Below are 17,202 nucleotides of genomic sequence, written 5' to 3'. Positions count from 1 at the left end.
TACTTCATATCTTTTTGCATGTCCTCAACAGGCAAAGGGTTGAGCCTTAAGGAGTGGGGGTATTGGCCTAGGACTTGTTGTTTGGCGATGAGTTTAGCAAACTTGAGAGTTCACTGGCTCTGAGAGGTGTCCCACTCAGACGGAGGTTGCTGGTCGCAGCCCACTGTGGTCCAGAAGAGCTCAAAGGCTCTCAGTTTGGACCGTTGTTGATAGGGCTGCAAGAGAGTGGGCTTTAGCCAGAACAGTATTTCATTCTGGCCACACTTTAGGTCAGGATACTTTCTTTGAAAGTGTGAGAACAAGGATGTTATGCTGTTCAGGCAAGAAAAATAGTTCCCAAGGCTGTTCATAAAGAAAACAGGAGCTTATTAGACAGCAGCAGTGTTTCTGATAAGCTCAAGAGGAGCTGAGCCCAGGTGCTGTTTGTCAATGCTGAGGCCTAATGAGCATTTAATAGATCGCAGTGCAGCCTGAAAAGGGGGAGGGGGGAATGCACCACAACAGGCCATTTCCCAGGAAGCAGGGCTTTAGCACACATAGTGGTTGCTCCAGAAGGCAAATATTGTAAATAACAAATACCCCCCCCCCCCCTTCCTCCTCCTTTTCTTATCTTTTATATTTGAACTGACATATGGTATGGAATATCCCTTTGGTTAATTTGGGTCAGCTGGCCTAGTTGTGTTCCCTCCCAGGATCTTGCCTACCCCCAGCCTATTGATGGGGTGGGGGAGAATACTGGAGAGACAGGACAGGAGAAACAGCACACTCAATAATTGGGCACTGACACTGGCCCAGCTCAGGTCATTGTTGCACTCCTTGCTCCTCACTAAATTCACTCTTTCTCAGTTCATGTAATTTCTGCTGCTTTACTTTGTGCAACATACATCTCACACCACAGATTATTTTCCCACAAGGTTAAATCTTCTCAAGGCACACACCAGGTCTCCCCATCCTTCAGCATTGCCCACCAAGTACACCCTGGTCCTTGGGCAAAGACAATCCAACAAATAGGTTTGCCTTTTCCCATGGGAGGAGAAATCCACACTGACTTCTCCAGACACTTCCCTATGTGTAGTATGGGGACCTTATCTTCCCTCACAGTGTGTACAGGGGTTTTTTGGGCTGTACCAGGGCAGTTAGCAGATCCTCTGGTGTTAAGCAGCCAAGTGGCTTCTGCTAAATTTGCATCCCAATGCTTCCATGCCCCATTGCCTAATGCTCTTAATATAGTCTTCAGCAGCCCATTATACCTCCCAGTCTTTCCAGAGGCTTGTGGGTGATAAGGGTTGTGATATATCCACTCAATTCCATGTTTCTTTGCCCAAGAGTTTATAAAGTTATTTTGAAAATGAGTCCCATTGTCTGACTCAGTTCTCTCTGGGGTACCATGTCACCATAAAATGTGTCTCTTAAGGCCTAAGATGGTGTTTTGAGCAGTAGCATGGTTTACTGTGTATGTTTCCAGATAACCAGTAGTTGCATGATGAGCATGCAGCTCTTGCCATGGCGTATTCATGGCAGTGGTCCAATGTAGTCAATTTGCCAGGCCTCGCCATATCAGAAACCCATCCACTGCCCTCTATTCCAGGGAAATTTCACTCACATAGCTCCTTTAATTTTGCAGCACGTTTCACCTTTATGAATAACTTGTGTGATAGCCTCCATGGTCAGGTCCACCCCTTGATCACAAGCCCATCTCTATGGTGTATCTCTTCCTAGATGTCCTGATGTTTTTATACCAAAATCAGCCAGATAGAAACTCTCTAACACAGTTTTGAGTCTTAGAAAGCAGGCATTCTTTATTGTAGCATGCTGATCATCTGATATAGGTTTCCACTTTATTGCAGAAGTGGTACAACAGGTTAGGAAAGCCTCGGGAATAGCTTGGGATCTTAATATTCCTTATAGGCCACAAGGTAGTGGTAAAGTAGAGTAAGTGAATTATACAATCAAATTGCAATTGGGTAAAATATGTCAGGAATACTCCTTGACATGGGTCCAAGCCTTACCTGTTGCACTACTTCTAATTAGAATTCAGCCACAGGGCACCAGCAAAATAAGCCCCTATGAGCTGGGGAATTAAGTAAAATCAATCTGTCAGTATTCACCCAGAATATTTCTGGATGTTATGGCTCCTAGTGCTACTTTGTTAGCTGTGTTAGGGTTGTTTCTTTTACAAACTATACAGTGTTGGATTCTTGACTGTACAATCTGAGCCATTTTAGACCTAATTATAGATTTTTGCAAATGTTTGAAAAGTTTTTCAGTACTCCAATTAGTGGCTTTGTGTTCGTGATCCACTATTTCACACAAGATCTGTTCAGGTATTACTATTTACCTGGTTGGCGTAACTGCCCAGCCTTGTGGATCAAATTTTGCTTCTAAGGTTTCAGTTAATTGACAGTCCCTAGCACTATACTCTGGTTTTTCTACTTGGAGAGGTAACTCTGGCAGGGGTATTAAAGATAAAACTTTCTTTTTTAATGTGCCTTTTTCTGCAGCCTCTTTGGCAGCCTTATTGGCTAAATGATTCCCCAATTCCAGTTTGGTCTTACTTGCTTGGTGTGCTCTGCAATGCATGATGGCAACTTCTGCTGGTTTCTGGATACTTTCAAGTAAATCCAAGATATGTTTTCCATTTTTGATCAATGTGCCTTGAGATGTCAAAAGGCCTCCTTCTTTCCAGATGGCCTTATGTGTGCATGTACCACTCCAAGGGCGTATTTTGAATCAGTCCAAATGTTAACTCGTTTTCCTTTACTCAGTTCCAATGCTCAAGTGAGTGCAATTAGTTATGTTTTCTGGTCCAAAACATTGGAGAGGAATGCCCCCTATTTGTTTACCTCATGGTGTGTAGTCACTGCATATCCACATAATTGTTTTCCATTTTGGACAAAGCTGCTCCCATCGGTAAACAATTCCCAATCAGTTCTTTCCAAGAGTCAGTCTCCTAAGTCAGGTCTGCTGGAACACGCTTCCTCTGTAGTTTGTAAGCAATCATACTCTGGGGTTCCTTCTACTTGTTGGGCAAGTAAGAACATAGTAGGGTTAACAATAGAAGTCGTTTTGAGTGTCACATGATCTTGCTCCAGCAAGACTACCTGATATTTTAGCATCCGGCTAGGAGATAGCCAGTGGCCCCCTTTTTGCTCAAGCACTGACTACACCATATGTGATACATAAACAATCATGCTTTGTCCCAAAGTCAGTTTTTGAGCTTCCTGGATCAAGAGAACAGTAGCTGCTACTGTCTTCAGACAACTAGGCCAGCCTTGGCTGACATTATCTAGTTGCTTTGAAAAGTAGGCCACAGCCCACCTCTGGTCCCCAAGGAACTGTGACAGCACTCCCAGTGCTGTGTTTTTTCTTTCATCAGTAAATAGTTCAAACAGGCACATGGGGTCTGGGAGCCCCAAAGCAAGGGCATGCGTAAGAGCTCACTTGAGTTGTAAAAAGGCAGCCCGTGGATCATCAGTCCAGACTATAAAGTCCTTCTGAGCTTTCTTCAAGAGCTCATACAGTGGCTTTACCAGCAGCCCATAACTGCTGATTCACAGGCAACACCATCTGATCATCCTGAGAAAGGCACACAACTCTCTTACCATTTGTGGCTGTGGGAGCTGGAAAATTGCTTTTTTTCATTCCTGTCCCAGCCTCCTTTGTCCTTGGAGGATTTCGAATCTCAAATATGTTACTGTGGTCTGGACTATCTGTGCTTTGTCTTTGGATACTCTTTATCCACTAAGTCCCAGAAAATTTAACAATGCTGCAGTCTGATCCCAACATTGATGTTCAGTTTCAGTGGCTATCAGAATGTCATCTACATACTGTAACAAGACTCCAGCAGGGTTCTGATTTTTCCATTCCTCCACTTCTTTTGCCAATTGATTTCTGATTATGGTGGAGCTATTTTTAAACCCCTGCAGTAGAACCATCCAAGTCAGTTGGGTTCTTCTCCCTGTGTTAGGCTTTTCCCATTCAAAAGCAAAAAGCTCTTGACTTTCAGTATTCAAAGGGATACAGAAAAAGGCATCTTTCAAGTCTAACACTGTAAACCATTTTAATTTTTCACTCAAGGTTGTTAGCAAGGTATAACATTTTGTTACTACCAGATGTATATCTTCTTCTGTCTAATTTATGGCTCTAAGATCCTGTACCCACCAGGAATCCTTTCCATTTGCCTTCTTAAATGGCAAATTAGGTTTATTAAATTTGGATTTGCATTCCTTCAATAGGCCATATTTTATAAATTTTTCCACAAGGGATAATAACCCCCTGTGACTTTCTATTTTCAAAGGGTATTAATTTTGCCTTACTGGTCCTACTCCAGGTTTCAGTTTAATCTTTACAGGCTCTGCTCTTCTGGATCTCCTGGGTACTGATTTGCAAAAAAAAAAAAAAAAAAAAAAAAAAACAAACAAAAAACAAACTAACTCCACAACTTTGTAAAAGTTGTAAAGCCGGTATGTTTATTACTGCGCTGGTGAGCGATCCCTCTCTCCCAGCAGGAACCGCGGCCACACAAGGGGCAGCAGCGGCTCCGGCAGGAGCGAGCAGGAGTGGGACGATGTCCTTTCCCCGCGGCGGAGAGGGGCGCTGGCCGTGGAGGGAGTGCCTGCACCACGCGGGGTCCGGCAGTGCGTGGGAGCCGGCAGCTCGAAGGGGAAGGCAGTGGCAGAGAGTGGGGGGGGGGGGGGGGGGCAGAGAAAACTGCTGTTTTTATGTAAGAGAGCGTGGGAAATCAGGGGGGGGGGGGGGGAAGGTCAGAAGCTAAGGCAGGAAAGACAAACCAATAGTAAAGAGAAAAGACTATAACTGACAGAGAACCCTCCAGGCTAGGAGCAGGATCTTTGGGGACAAACAGAGAGAAATCACTCCAACTGCCACAGGCTAGACAGGAGGCTAGACACAGACCAAACATCCCCAAACCGCCATCCCAACCAGACAACCAGAGACCAAACATACCCAAAACCTACTGCAAAGGAGCTTCAAACAGCCTCACAAAACCCCCACTGCTACAGGCTGAGTTTCGTGATTCCCTGTTGCACCAATAATTGTTATAGAATCATTACTCAAGTTTCCTTTTACTGTATTTAGCACCAAGTAACTATCTGCCATATCTACTAAGAATTCTGCCTCCTCATTTACCTCCTCATTTCCCATCTTAACTGTAAGCAGAAGTTCTGCCAGGGAAGAATCCTCCAGTCCCCTTCAGTCATCATCAGTGATGGCCATTAGAGGGGGGCTTTTACTAGTACATTGAGATAAGGCAGTTTGCTAAAGCAAAAGTGAAAGATTGCATGCACACAAGCAAAAGGGAAAAAAAAATTATCCCTTATTTCCCATCAGCAAGCAATGTCCAGTAATTTCCTGGAAAGCAGGGCTTCAGCACGCGTAACAGTTCCTCCAGAAAGCAAACATAGAAAACTCACGAATTCTCCCCTTCCTCCTCTCTCCCTTAGCTTATATATCTGAGCTAATGCCATATGGTGTGGAATATCCCTTTGGCTAATTTGGATCAGCTGGCCTACTTGTGTGCCCTCCAAGGGTCTTGGCCACCTCCATCCTATTGATGGGATGGAATGTTGGAGAGACAGCACTGATGCTGTGCCAGCACTGGTCAGCAGTAGCCAAAACACTGGTGTGTTATCAACACCTTCCTGGCTATCATTGCAAAGCACAGCACTGGGAGGGCTGCTATGAAAAAATTAACTCCAGCTCAACCAGACCCAATTCAGCTACTTACTGAGAGCAGGAAGGAGTAGGATCACGCCCTTTTTGAGTGTTCAAGTGTTACACTTTTTCTCAGGTCATAAATGAGAGACTTTGATATATACTTAATAGGAAAGTGATATTAAAAAAATATATCTCCTATACAATTTCCTTGAGACCACCAATACATCTCTTCTTTACTGGAAATTAACCTGAAATAGAGCTGGATAAGTTTTAACAATACCTCTTTTTTGAGAGAGGGCACTCACGGGAGCCTGCTATGATTACTTAAAAACCAAAGGGAAAGTCAGAGGGAGGAGCTCATTATTCAAGGGGCAATTCCCTTCCCCTTCTCTGTATGTGTTGAGTGGAGCCAAGAGCAAGAATGCCAAGTATGCCTGGGGTTCTTCATCCTCCTCCCCCCTGCCTTGTATCTGTGCACTTTACGGCTTACTACCTCTTCAACTCTAACTACTTTAACTGATAAACATTATCTTGCAAAAATCAAGTCTGTGTCTATGACTTCTGGTAGAGTATCAAATTTCTGCAGCTGAACAAAATCCAGACAGTGATACTGACTGCACAACCTGATCTGAAACAAATGGAAAAAATTAGATTTTCCTCTTCATTTCCAGTAGATTAAAGAGTTTCTTAAAAACAATTTGAGATGCGATATTTTGGACTATAACTATGTATATATTTCTTTTTTACTACCTAATTTTCATGTGATACTGCTTCTTACAACACACTTTTCTTGAAATACAAGAATACTGAATCAGTTTTGGACTTTGAGGGAGTGTGGTTTTATATAATTTCCATTATAAATAGTAATGTATAACACCTTACTTGTAATATCCATTCGAGATTTTATGTATGCAGTCTGTTCAAGTTTAATACTGATAATATGTAATTTGTATTGCTTTGTAGCTATACCTCTGACTTAATGCCTGAACCAAAAATCAATGTTATGTTTACATAAAATCCAAAAGAAACACCCAAATTCTGCAGTGATAAAGTACTGAGAGCCAAAGCTGGGCCTTAACATTGGGAAAACAGAGATGGGTTCAGGTCTGATCTTCAGAGAACACCATTTGAGACCTTGGTTCAACAGGATGCTCTGTAGAGTAGTGGCTGAAGTAAAGGTCTTTCTTATGGTATACCATATCTTCTTAAAATATAAGAAAAACTAGTTATTTTGCCTTATGCTTTATCATGCTAACTGGAGATGCACACTTCTGAAACAGTGTGTGTATGTCTCATTTACTATTATGAATCTGATATCCTGTGTATTGGTAACTGCAGCAGTTTCCATTTCCCAAGAGTTACACCAACATAGCTGCTCTACCAGATTGCTTGGACTGATAATGAGCTTTAGCATCAGCTCAGTGGTGGGAGAAGTGAAAGCAATGAGGTTAAGTGACTTGTGTCAGTGAATCAGTGGCAGAGTTGAGATTAGGACCAGGATTTGTGTCACTAGAGTGCACTACTTTCCTCTTATTGAGAGAATGGGTAAATTTGCTGGTAAGTGCAGACTGGTGTGAGGTTTGGAAAATTGCTGCCAGCTTGCTGAACTACTGGGAGTTTCACATTGGTCTCAATTGGATGCAACTCTGCTTCTGCAGCTATCATTTACCAAGTAACTTTTTCTTACTATCAAACATTTATGAATGTTGTGCTGGAATGACAAAGAGCTCTTGTAAACCAGCTCCTTTTGATTTTATTGAATATAAAAAGGGTATGACAGAAAGACAGGGTTCATCATACTTGTAATTAAAGCAAGTTCTATGAGATATATTCTTTCTCAGAAATACATGATGACTTTTGCTAGATTAATTAAAAGTTATCAAAAATGAGATATGGTACTTTATTTAAGAATGTAAGCCCTCCTTGTTTTCCCTTCACAGGTTTCCACTTGAGTGGCACTGTGACAGACCCTGCAATGCAATCGGAGCCAGAAACTGTTTGCAATGTAGCTATCAGCTTTGATCGTTGCAAGATTACCTCAGTGACCTGTAGCTGTGGAAACAAGGACATATTTTACTGTGCCCACGTTGTGGCACTCTCTTTATACCGGATCCGCAAGCCAGATCAGGTCAAACTGCATCTTCCCATTTCAGAGACACTGTTTCAAATGAACAGAGACCAACTACAAAAATTTGTTCAGTATTTGATCACAGTGCACCACACAGAAGTTTTGCCAACTGCTCAGAAATTAGCAGATGAAATTCTTTCTCAGAATTCAGAAATCAATCAAGTCCATGGTAAGTTTGATGCTTGTTCTTTTGTTTCATTCCCTCTCTGTTTTTTTATATTATTTGTTGTGGCACTCAGGAGTGTGACCTCCTGAAGTCCCTTTCAACCTAATTACTTTGTAATTTTTATGATGTTTACGTTATGGTGTTGTGGTCAGTTCATCACATGTTGTTTCTGCCGTTGCTTTTTCCTCAGGGGAAGGACTCCTCACACTCTTCCCCTGCTCCAATGTGGGTTCCCTCTGTCCTGGTTACAGGAGTAGAGTGCCAGTTTAGCAGTATGTGGGTGTAACAAAAGGTATATTGGACTCCTCTCTACCTCATTTCTGACATGCTGTTAATGATGGGTCATTTACAGTAGCTGCCCAGTGCACACTTGACACCTCAGGCTACAAGATGGATGTTAAATGAGATAAGGAAAAGAGAGGCAACCCTGCAAGGCAGGGTAGTGTTTCTTTTTCTTCACACCAATGACTCAGCTGTGATAACTCTTTTTGGGGAAGCACCAGCACAGTCACAACCATCCTGAGGTGGTCACCTCTGGTAATAGGCCATAATGGACTCAATGGAACTGGCAGAATAGGCAGCTGCAATGACTCACAGTATTACATCATTCCATTGTGAAAGTTCCCAGCCTGGGGGAGGTACTGACCATTACCACCTAAACCTAAGCATATATAATCTCTGATTTTGGGGATTTGGGACACTACCACCACCGCCACTACCACCACTCGACATATGCAGAGGAGGACCAATACCTCTATAGGACCACTGCTTTCGACTGCAACCACCACTTGATAGGACTGTGACCATCACCCTGACCAACAAGGTGCCAGGTTGTACTCTGACTTTGTGGGTTGAAGCCAGCTTTCCGTGTATCATTGCATTTATTGTAATCTCTCTATTAAATTGTAACTCTGTCCTGAAATCTCTCTTAAGGTAATTTAATGGGGTTCATTTCTCCCATCAGTCTACTTTCATACCAGCACACCCTTCCACAGGAAACAGTTTTCCATAACCTTCTCCAATGTGACTCCTTCTGACAAGGTACAGTTCTTCACAAACTGCTCCAATGTAGGACCCTTCCATGTGGTGTAGTCCTTCAGGAACAGGCTGCTCCAGTGTAGGTCTCCCACAGTTTCACATCTCCTGCCACCAAACCTGCTCCATCATGGGCTCCACTCTCCACAGGGTCACAGGTCCTGCCAGGACCCTGCTTCAGCAGGGGCTTCCCATGGGATCACAGCCTCCTTTAGGCACATCCACCTCCTCCAGCATGGGGCTCCTCCACGGTCTGCAGGTGGATCTCTGCACCCCTGTGGACCTCTGTGGGCTGCAGGGACACAGCTGCCTCACCATGGTCTTCACTGTGGGCTGCAGGGGAATGTCAGCTCTGGCACCTGAACCACCTCCTCCCCCTCCTACACTGACCCTGGTGTCTGCATAGTTTTTCCTCTCACATATTCTCATTCCTCTCTATGCTGGCCCAAATTTCTTGTGTGCTGTAATTTCTTTCTTAAATATGTTATCACTTAGGTGCTACTGCTTTCACTGATAGGCTTGGCCTTGGGCAGCAGGGGGTTTATCTTGGAGCTGGCTGGAACTGGCTTTGATGGACATGGGGGAAGCTTCTGGCATAAGACACCTCTGTAGCTTCCCCACTACCAAAACCTGGTCATGCAAACCCAATGCACCCATAGAGCTACTGTGGAAAAAATTAACATTAACTCAGTCAAAACCATTACACCAGTCCTTTCTTTACATTTTCTCTTATTAGCACTGTCTGCTTCACAGTAGTTCCTGTTTTTCTTTAATGCTGTGCACTACTAAACAGTTGTTATATTTTGCCCAAGAGTTATGAAATTAAACAAAAAATGAAATTACTTATGTCTAAGCTTTGAATCATTTGGGGAATATAAGGCATAATATTTTGTAATGTTATCAGCTTTGTTTCTATATAACTATTTAGAATAATTCTGAAGACACTAAGTTTATAAAATCAGTTACTATTCTGTTGTGAATCAACATACAACATGATTGGTTTCTAGCTTGGACAATTCAATCTTTGCATAGTGCACATGCTTTTAGTTGTATTTGTTTTACCATATCTTCTTGATTCTGCCATGAGGTTATATTTAATAAAAAAATATTAATCTACATTTCACTTGTATACTTAAATTCCTAAGATTTTTATGAAATTAAGTTCAAAAAAATCAGCATGGCTGAGTAAATAATGTGGCATCATTTCATTTGAAGATTAAAACAACTCTTGTGATACTTCAGAAATAAGGACCAAGGAAGCAATTTACTTTGAAGATGCTACATTCTGCCATTATATTAACAAAAAATTAGAATAATAGAATCACAGAATCATTAAGGTTGGCAAAGACCGCTGAGATCATCAAGTCCAACCTTCCAATGATCTCAACCTTGTCAACTAGACCACAGGACTAAGTGCCAAGTCCACTTGTTTCTTGAACACCTCCAGGGATGGTGACTCTACAACCTCCTTGGACCCATTCCAATGCTTGACAACCCTTTCCAAAGAAGAAATTATTTCTGATGTCCAACCTGAACCTCCCTTGGCACAGCTTCAGGCAATGTCCTCTTGTCCTGTTGCTACTTGCCTGGGTAAAGACACCGACCCCCAACTTGCTAAAACTTCCTGTCAGGTAGAGAGTGAGAAGGTCCCCCTGAACCTCCTTTTCTCTAAGCACCCCCAGCTCCCTCAGCTGCTCCTGATAGGACTTACTCTCCGGACTCTTCCACAGCCCCATTGCCCTTCTCTGGACACACTCCAGCACCTCAATATCTGTCTTGTAGTGAGGGGTCCAGAACTGAACACAGCATTTGATGTGCAGCCTCACCAGTGCCAAGTACAGAGGGACAATCATTTCCCTGGTCCTGCTGGCCACACTATTGCTGGTACAGGCCAGGATTGCCATTGGCCTTCTTGGCCACATGGACACACTGCTAGCTCATATTCACCGAGCTGTCAATCAGCATCCCTAAGTCCAGCCACTCTTCCCCCAGTCTGTAGCAATGCATAGGGTTGTTGTGACCCAAGTGCAGGACCCAGGACTTTGCCTTACTGAACCTTATTTTGGCTTATTGAGTTTACTATTGTACGCTGAGTAATTTGTGATATAGGCTATTCTTTGCCTATTTTAGTCAAACCCCTTTTTTGCTTCTATTTACTTTTCAAGATTAAGTTCTTTATATATGACACCAGTTCTTGAATGTGGTTGCTCAGTTTGAAAGTAGTTGCTTTTAAAATTCCTAACGCAATGATCAAAGTCCTTAATTTTTTTTTAATGCTGGTCCTTCTTATAACTTGGGACTTGATTATATTTAAGGTGTAAGCTGCTATGACCATAAATATAAAAGGCTTTTATCCTGTTTTCAAAATGTATTTGGGTGTTGAGTCTTACAAAAGAAATGTGCATGGTATTTCTGCTTTTATTACTAAGATTGCAATTTAGCGATTTTAGTAAAAGAGTAGCAGTATGTATGGATGGCTGTATCTATATACTGAGTGTAAATACTTTATTTATTGTATTTAACTGTAAATACATGATGTTAAACTTAGTTAAAAAACCAGTCATGACACATGTTAACAAAGCCAGAGGTCAAAGGAAAGGAGATTAATCTGGTAGGTCTATAAAGTGACACAGTTTGATTACAGGTTTTAATATTTAGCATATAGTGCTTTTCTCTTTCATAGTTCAATTGGGTGCTAATTTATCCTCAAAACACCTTTTAAAGTGCATAAGTGTGAAAAACACCATTCACTTGTGTTAAAATTTTAGAAGTTTAATACTAATAAAAATAGTAATAAAAATTAGGGCAATAAGAATTTGGACAATCAAAGTTAGAACAATAAAAGACAATAAAAAGCAAAGAATTATGGATGTCTGGGCCCTTTTGCTCTGCCACAAAAGCATGTTTTGCTAACAAAGGATTAACCCTTAAAAGCAATAGCCTATTGCATATTCATATATCTCATATGTGATTCAAACATTCCTTTCAAAACTAAGGGTGTTTCTGCTTAATTTTAGCTCCCCCCCCCCCATCTCGTAAATCAGTCTTCTTGGTTCCTTGTCTCCGTCTCTCTGGGTGCCTCCCAGTGAACCCCGGCCAGCCCCGGGTCGGCAAACAACGGGGGGGCAGCCCCGAAGTGACCGACAGCGGGGGGGGGGGGGGGGGGGACGGGACGGGGGACGGGACGGGGGAACGGGGGACGGGGACGGAACGGACAGGACACTCTCTGGTGCCCCGAGGGTACTGAGGGCAGTTGGGCTACTGCCTTTGCATCAGAAGAGACATTGGAAACATCGGTAGAGGGTAAAAGGCCGACTCTCAGCAGGGGGCCAGTCCAAGGTTTATTCGGAGCTCCTCAGGGGGCCCCACACCTCAGTGGGCACCTTGCTCAGAGTGCCACAAAGGAATCTCGAGGTTACATTTAAAGGGGGGGGAGGAAACCGAAGGTAGATACATTTACTGACCAATAAAGACCCTCCAGGGATGCAACCTTAGGGATGGACATTTGGGATAGCGTATAGAGTAATACTTAGGGGGCTGACCCCTGGTCTCGGACTAATCACTCCACGACTTTGACCGAAAGTTCTGGATAGAGGGCATGGGATGCTGAGTGACTGACAGAGAGCCAGGGCAGGGATTTGGGGGATGATCTCAACACAGGAGAATGATTACACAGGTAGAGGAAAGGGGTACAAAATGGGGTACATCATTTGGGGAAAATAAGGGGATACAAAATCAAAACTATTACAAAGTATTACAAAGTATAAAAGCACACCACAACAGTTCCTCAAAGTCTGAGCTTTCCCAATAGCGAAGAATTTCTTGATTATCTTATCCATTCCTTGAGCTAGTTACAAAAAGTATCTTACATCACATAGTTTCTATTTTAATATTATGCTATTGACTAAAAACTATATTTACCACACTACTTAAAAGAGATTCATACAGCATAACTTTCCAACATAACACATTTAGTATTCATGTTAATATTTGCTAAGAGCCAATCATATAATATGCATTTTTCACAATAAGTAATGCTTATCCTCAGTTTAGAACTGGGGAAAGGGATTTGGTCTTGGTACCAAACTGCACTGCAGTGATTAAATTCAGGGCTGTCCATGTTCCTCTCCTCTGCCAAACTGTCCATCTCCTGAAGCCTTGTGCCTTTTTGGGGCTGCATTGTACCTCAAGCAAGGTCACTGCCTTCGGGTTGACCCTTCAGATCTTCTTACCAGCTATTGTTAGCATTCAGGAACACATAATCATGGAATGATTATATGCAGGTGCTTTTATTGAAGATCTCTGGGTGTCAGGGGTACAGACCCAAATCTGACTCCGCCATGGGTTCAGGATGAACATGTTTTTATATTCTATCATTATATAACTTACATATTAATCATTAAACTTACATTGTTCTATTGTATACATTGATTTCATCCAAGCATGGGTTTCTCGTGATCCCCCCTTAAACCCTTGAACATAGTTTCTCATGATTCTTCTTACGATTAAACAATAATTATATCTAATTACTAAACAATCATCACATCTAACAATTATATCATTTATCATATACTGGTTACACAGGTTCAATTTCACATGATCTGGCAAATACAAGACCTAACATTTCCACGGCCTACTTTGAACATTTTCCCAGGGCCTACTAAGCCTAGCTTTCTTTCTGACTCCCCAAATTTTCTATGATTTTAAAATCCTTTTACTATCACTATTGCTAGGACTTCATTTCACAGCTCCTAAGGCAGCTCCCTTCTGTGGTCCTGTCTTAGGTTGAGAAGGAAGTGAATTTTTTGGGAGGTTGTGGTCAAACCAGTCAGTGCTTGGATTTGAATATTGGCACTTGGTTTGGCCACTGAAGGTATGGACTGTATGGCCATACAAGAAAAGAGTCCAGCCAAAGGCCACTCCATCATTTCCTCCCACTTAGGATTCTTCTCAACTCTTCTGACATCTCTCACTTGCACCAACTTTCATCACACTTGCCCATTTCCTCCTGTTTCATCTCTCTCCTATTTAGATTCAGGAGGGTCAGTATTTGTAAGGTTTCCATTATTCAAGAAAAGGGTTAAAATTTTCGCCTCTGTCTGTCCAGAACTCCCACGGTGGCCGGGCACCTTCTCCCACCGCATCCCCCACTTCTCCTTCTGGCCGGCTGTGCTGCCAGCACATGATATCAAATTTCAAGGTAGCACAGACAGAAGAAGAATGTATTTAGAGAGTTTTCATTCTGAGTTCTGTGTCTGTTCCTTTTTAGATATTGTAGTTAATAAAGTTTTTTTTTCCTTTATTCCTAAGTTAGAGCCTGCTTTGCTCTATTTCTGATTACATCTCACAGCAGCCACTAGAGAAAGTATATTTTCATAAGAGCACTAGCATTATGCCAGCGTTGGACCATGACATGTCCTGTTGCTTGTTCAGATTGTGGGGAAAAGCCACACTATGAAAAGCCAGTGTCCACAAAGGAGACAGAGGAGTCCTGCAACTTTATTCAAATAAAGGGACAGATTCCACTAGGGCATGCCCTGAGGGGTCTCTCTCGAGGTTTTGGACGGTGCAGCCTCCTTTTATCCTAAACTCCTGGCTTCATATTGCCATCTTCCTTTCCCCATTGGCTGAGGTACTAGGAAGCTACAGCCTTCCCAAACAGCCTACCACATATTCTCCCTTGAACAGATATTTTTATTTCCCCCCAAAGTTAAGAAATTCAGGCTGAGTTCTGCAATAGACTTTGCACAGACTCGTTTGTCCTATTACCCTAAAGTTCAGGAGTTCAAACTGTCTGGTCTAATTGTCTGGGTTCTATAACAAACTTGTGCAGCTTGATATTTGTAGAGACATTAAGACCCATTTCAAAGATATTAACACCCATTTCTCCTAAAGACCCTCACCCATCTAGTAGTTTGTTAAGACATTAGCACCCATCTTTCCCACCAAGATAGTTCCCATCCCAGGTCTTCAGAAGAGAAGCGGCAGTGTAGAAATCCTATCTGTTGCTCAAGAATGATGTGTGTGCTAGAGGCAGAGGAAACAGACTAGATCACTCAGTGTTCACCTCTGTGAGTAATACACCTAAGGCCAATAGGTTGGTGTATAGGTGCAGTGCAAGCTGCAAGGTGTGCCCTGGGTGAGGGAAATGGTTGGAGCCCCAGGCTATGAGCAGTGATCAGGCACTGACCTGCCTAACTAAGGGCAAGCAGCCCTGTGGTGCTGGCTATTGTATTTGTGGGATGCCTTTGTGTCAGGAAGGAATGATGAATCTGACTCCATGTTCTCAGAAGGCTAATTTATTAGTTTACGATACTATATTATATTAAAAAATACTAAACTATACTATACTAAAGAATGCAGAAAGGAATCTTACAGAAGGCTAAAAAGATACTAATGAAACTCGTGACTCTCTCTCAGAGTCCTGACACAGCTTGGCACTGGTTGGCCATTGAGTCAAAACAACTCATCAGAAACCAATGAAACAATCACCTGTTGGTAAACAATCTCCAAACATATTCCAAAGGAGCAAAACACAGGAGAAGCAATGAGATAATGATTGTTTTCCTTTTTCTCAGAGGCTTCTTAGCTTCCCAGGAGAAAAATCCTGGGCAAAGGGATTTTTCAGAAAATGTGAATGCCACAGCTGGCCAGTCAATCACCCAGAGACCCTGCAGAAGCCAATGAACAACGAGAAGACCCCAGACTAAAAACCACCATTGGAATGGGTGCACAGACCATAATACAAGTCTAGGGATTCTTTTGTTTGGGGCCCCTCTCAAGAGGAACCAGTGCCAGGTGTTATTGTGTCACTGCACCATGATTAAATTACATAAAGGAAGCAGAGGTCTGAGAGTGCTATGGAAAACCTGGGGTGGAGCCAGTGAGGAAACCTGATCTGACTATGTGTGGTATGTGGAGGGAGTCAGGTGGGGCACCTGTCAGCTAACTTGAGCCACCCACTGTGAAGGGTCTTTGGCCCCAGCAGTGAAAAACTCGGGTCAATGGTCAAACTGGGAAATTTCATTAATGACCTGACTGTAAGTGAAAGTAGTGATCTGGAAAAGTATCTGGTTGAGAGATGTGGACATGGTCATGTCTCAACCCCAAAACAAGAATAACAAGAGCAGTAGCAGTGGGAGCTGAGGCTTCTCCAGCAGCAACATCAGGATGCCTGGCTGCTGCCAGGGCTGCAAATGGGGTTTGGACTTGTGCCCAATCTGACATGCCTTCTCCTTGCCTTGTTAGTTCATGGCTATTGCTGAAGACTGCCAATGATACTGAAAGATCAGCGAATTACAAACCATAGCTAGTGCCAGTTACATATATATTGAAAATTCTTTATACATTTTGGTTTAAAATTTTGATCATACTGAGTGTAGCCTATATATGATCTTGTGAGAAAATATTGCTCTGAGTCAGAAGTACTTGGAGTATTGTGCTGAATAGCATTGTAGAGCTCAGACCCTCAGCTTGATGTCTTAAGCTTTTATAGTCTTTTTACCCAGTGGCATGAAAATAGCACTAGTTTAAGTATAGCAATGCTGAGCCACTGCAGAAGGTACAGTGCAAACTGACTGATTTTTGCCTTTTTCCCAACCTGGAAATGAAACTTGAGATCATTTTAGTAAGGAGGTAATATAAGAATAGATCTTTATTTGAAGGCCTTCAGGGGCAGTTATGTTCACAAAAGGTGTCCTAGGGTGATGTTATGATGCTTGTATCCCAAATCGTGTGTTCTGTTTTTGCTGGATATTATATTCTGTGCCCTCAAGACTGGCTTAGAGCAAAGGCAGGGAGAAGAAGAACCACAGAGTTTTGTCATCAGGTACTGGACTCCTCCTCCACAGTCTGCTGGAACACTGTTGATGTCTGGGCATGGACAGGGCAGAATACCGCGCTCCTGTTGTTTTTTAGTTAGTTAGTTAGTTTAGCTAGCTGAGGCAGTCTGAGTTTTCCCTGGACTGTTTTTCTTTCCATTTTCTTGGAGCCATTCGAACCTGCTCCAGACTGAGACCCAAGGAAACACTGAGAGCTCGCACTTTGCAGCTTGAAAGGGCCTACTCTGCAGCCTTTCCCAGTGACGGAGGGACTGATAACCGGGCAGCCACCCACTGGAGAGACTTTCTGAATATGTCATCTCTTCAGAGCGACGAATGAGCTTTGTCATCGGGTATTGTTCATTTTTTGTGCTGGG

The 17,202-nt window shown here is 42.7% G+C and overlaps 1 protein-coding gene across 2 annotated transcripts in view; it reads left to right on the top strand.

Annotated features, from left to right (window-relative positions):
• Positions 1–17,202, top strand: part of LOC135289110 (zinc finger SWIM domain-containing protein 6-like) — a 323,558-nt gene that overhangs the window by 200,788 nt on the left and 105,568 nt on the right. For both annotated transcript variants that reach the window (XM_064402456.1, XM_064402455.1), the window contains exon 2: positions 7,617–7,973. In XM_064402456.1, the coding sequence (XP_064258526.1) occupies positions 7,617–7,973 (357 nt within the window). The remainder of the gene's footprint in view (positions 1–7,616; positions 7,974–17,202) is intronic.

This window comes from Passer domesticus, chromosome W, assembly GCF_036417665.1.
Source record: "Passer domesticus isolate bPasDom1 chromosome W, bPasDom1.hap1, whole genome shotgun sequence".
Lineage (NCBI taxonomy): Eukaryota > Metazoa > Chordata > Aves > Passeriformes > Passeridae > Passer > Passer domesticus.
This window is presented reverse-complemented; position numbering and strand designations above follow the sequence as displayed.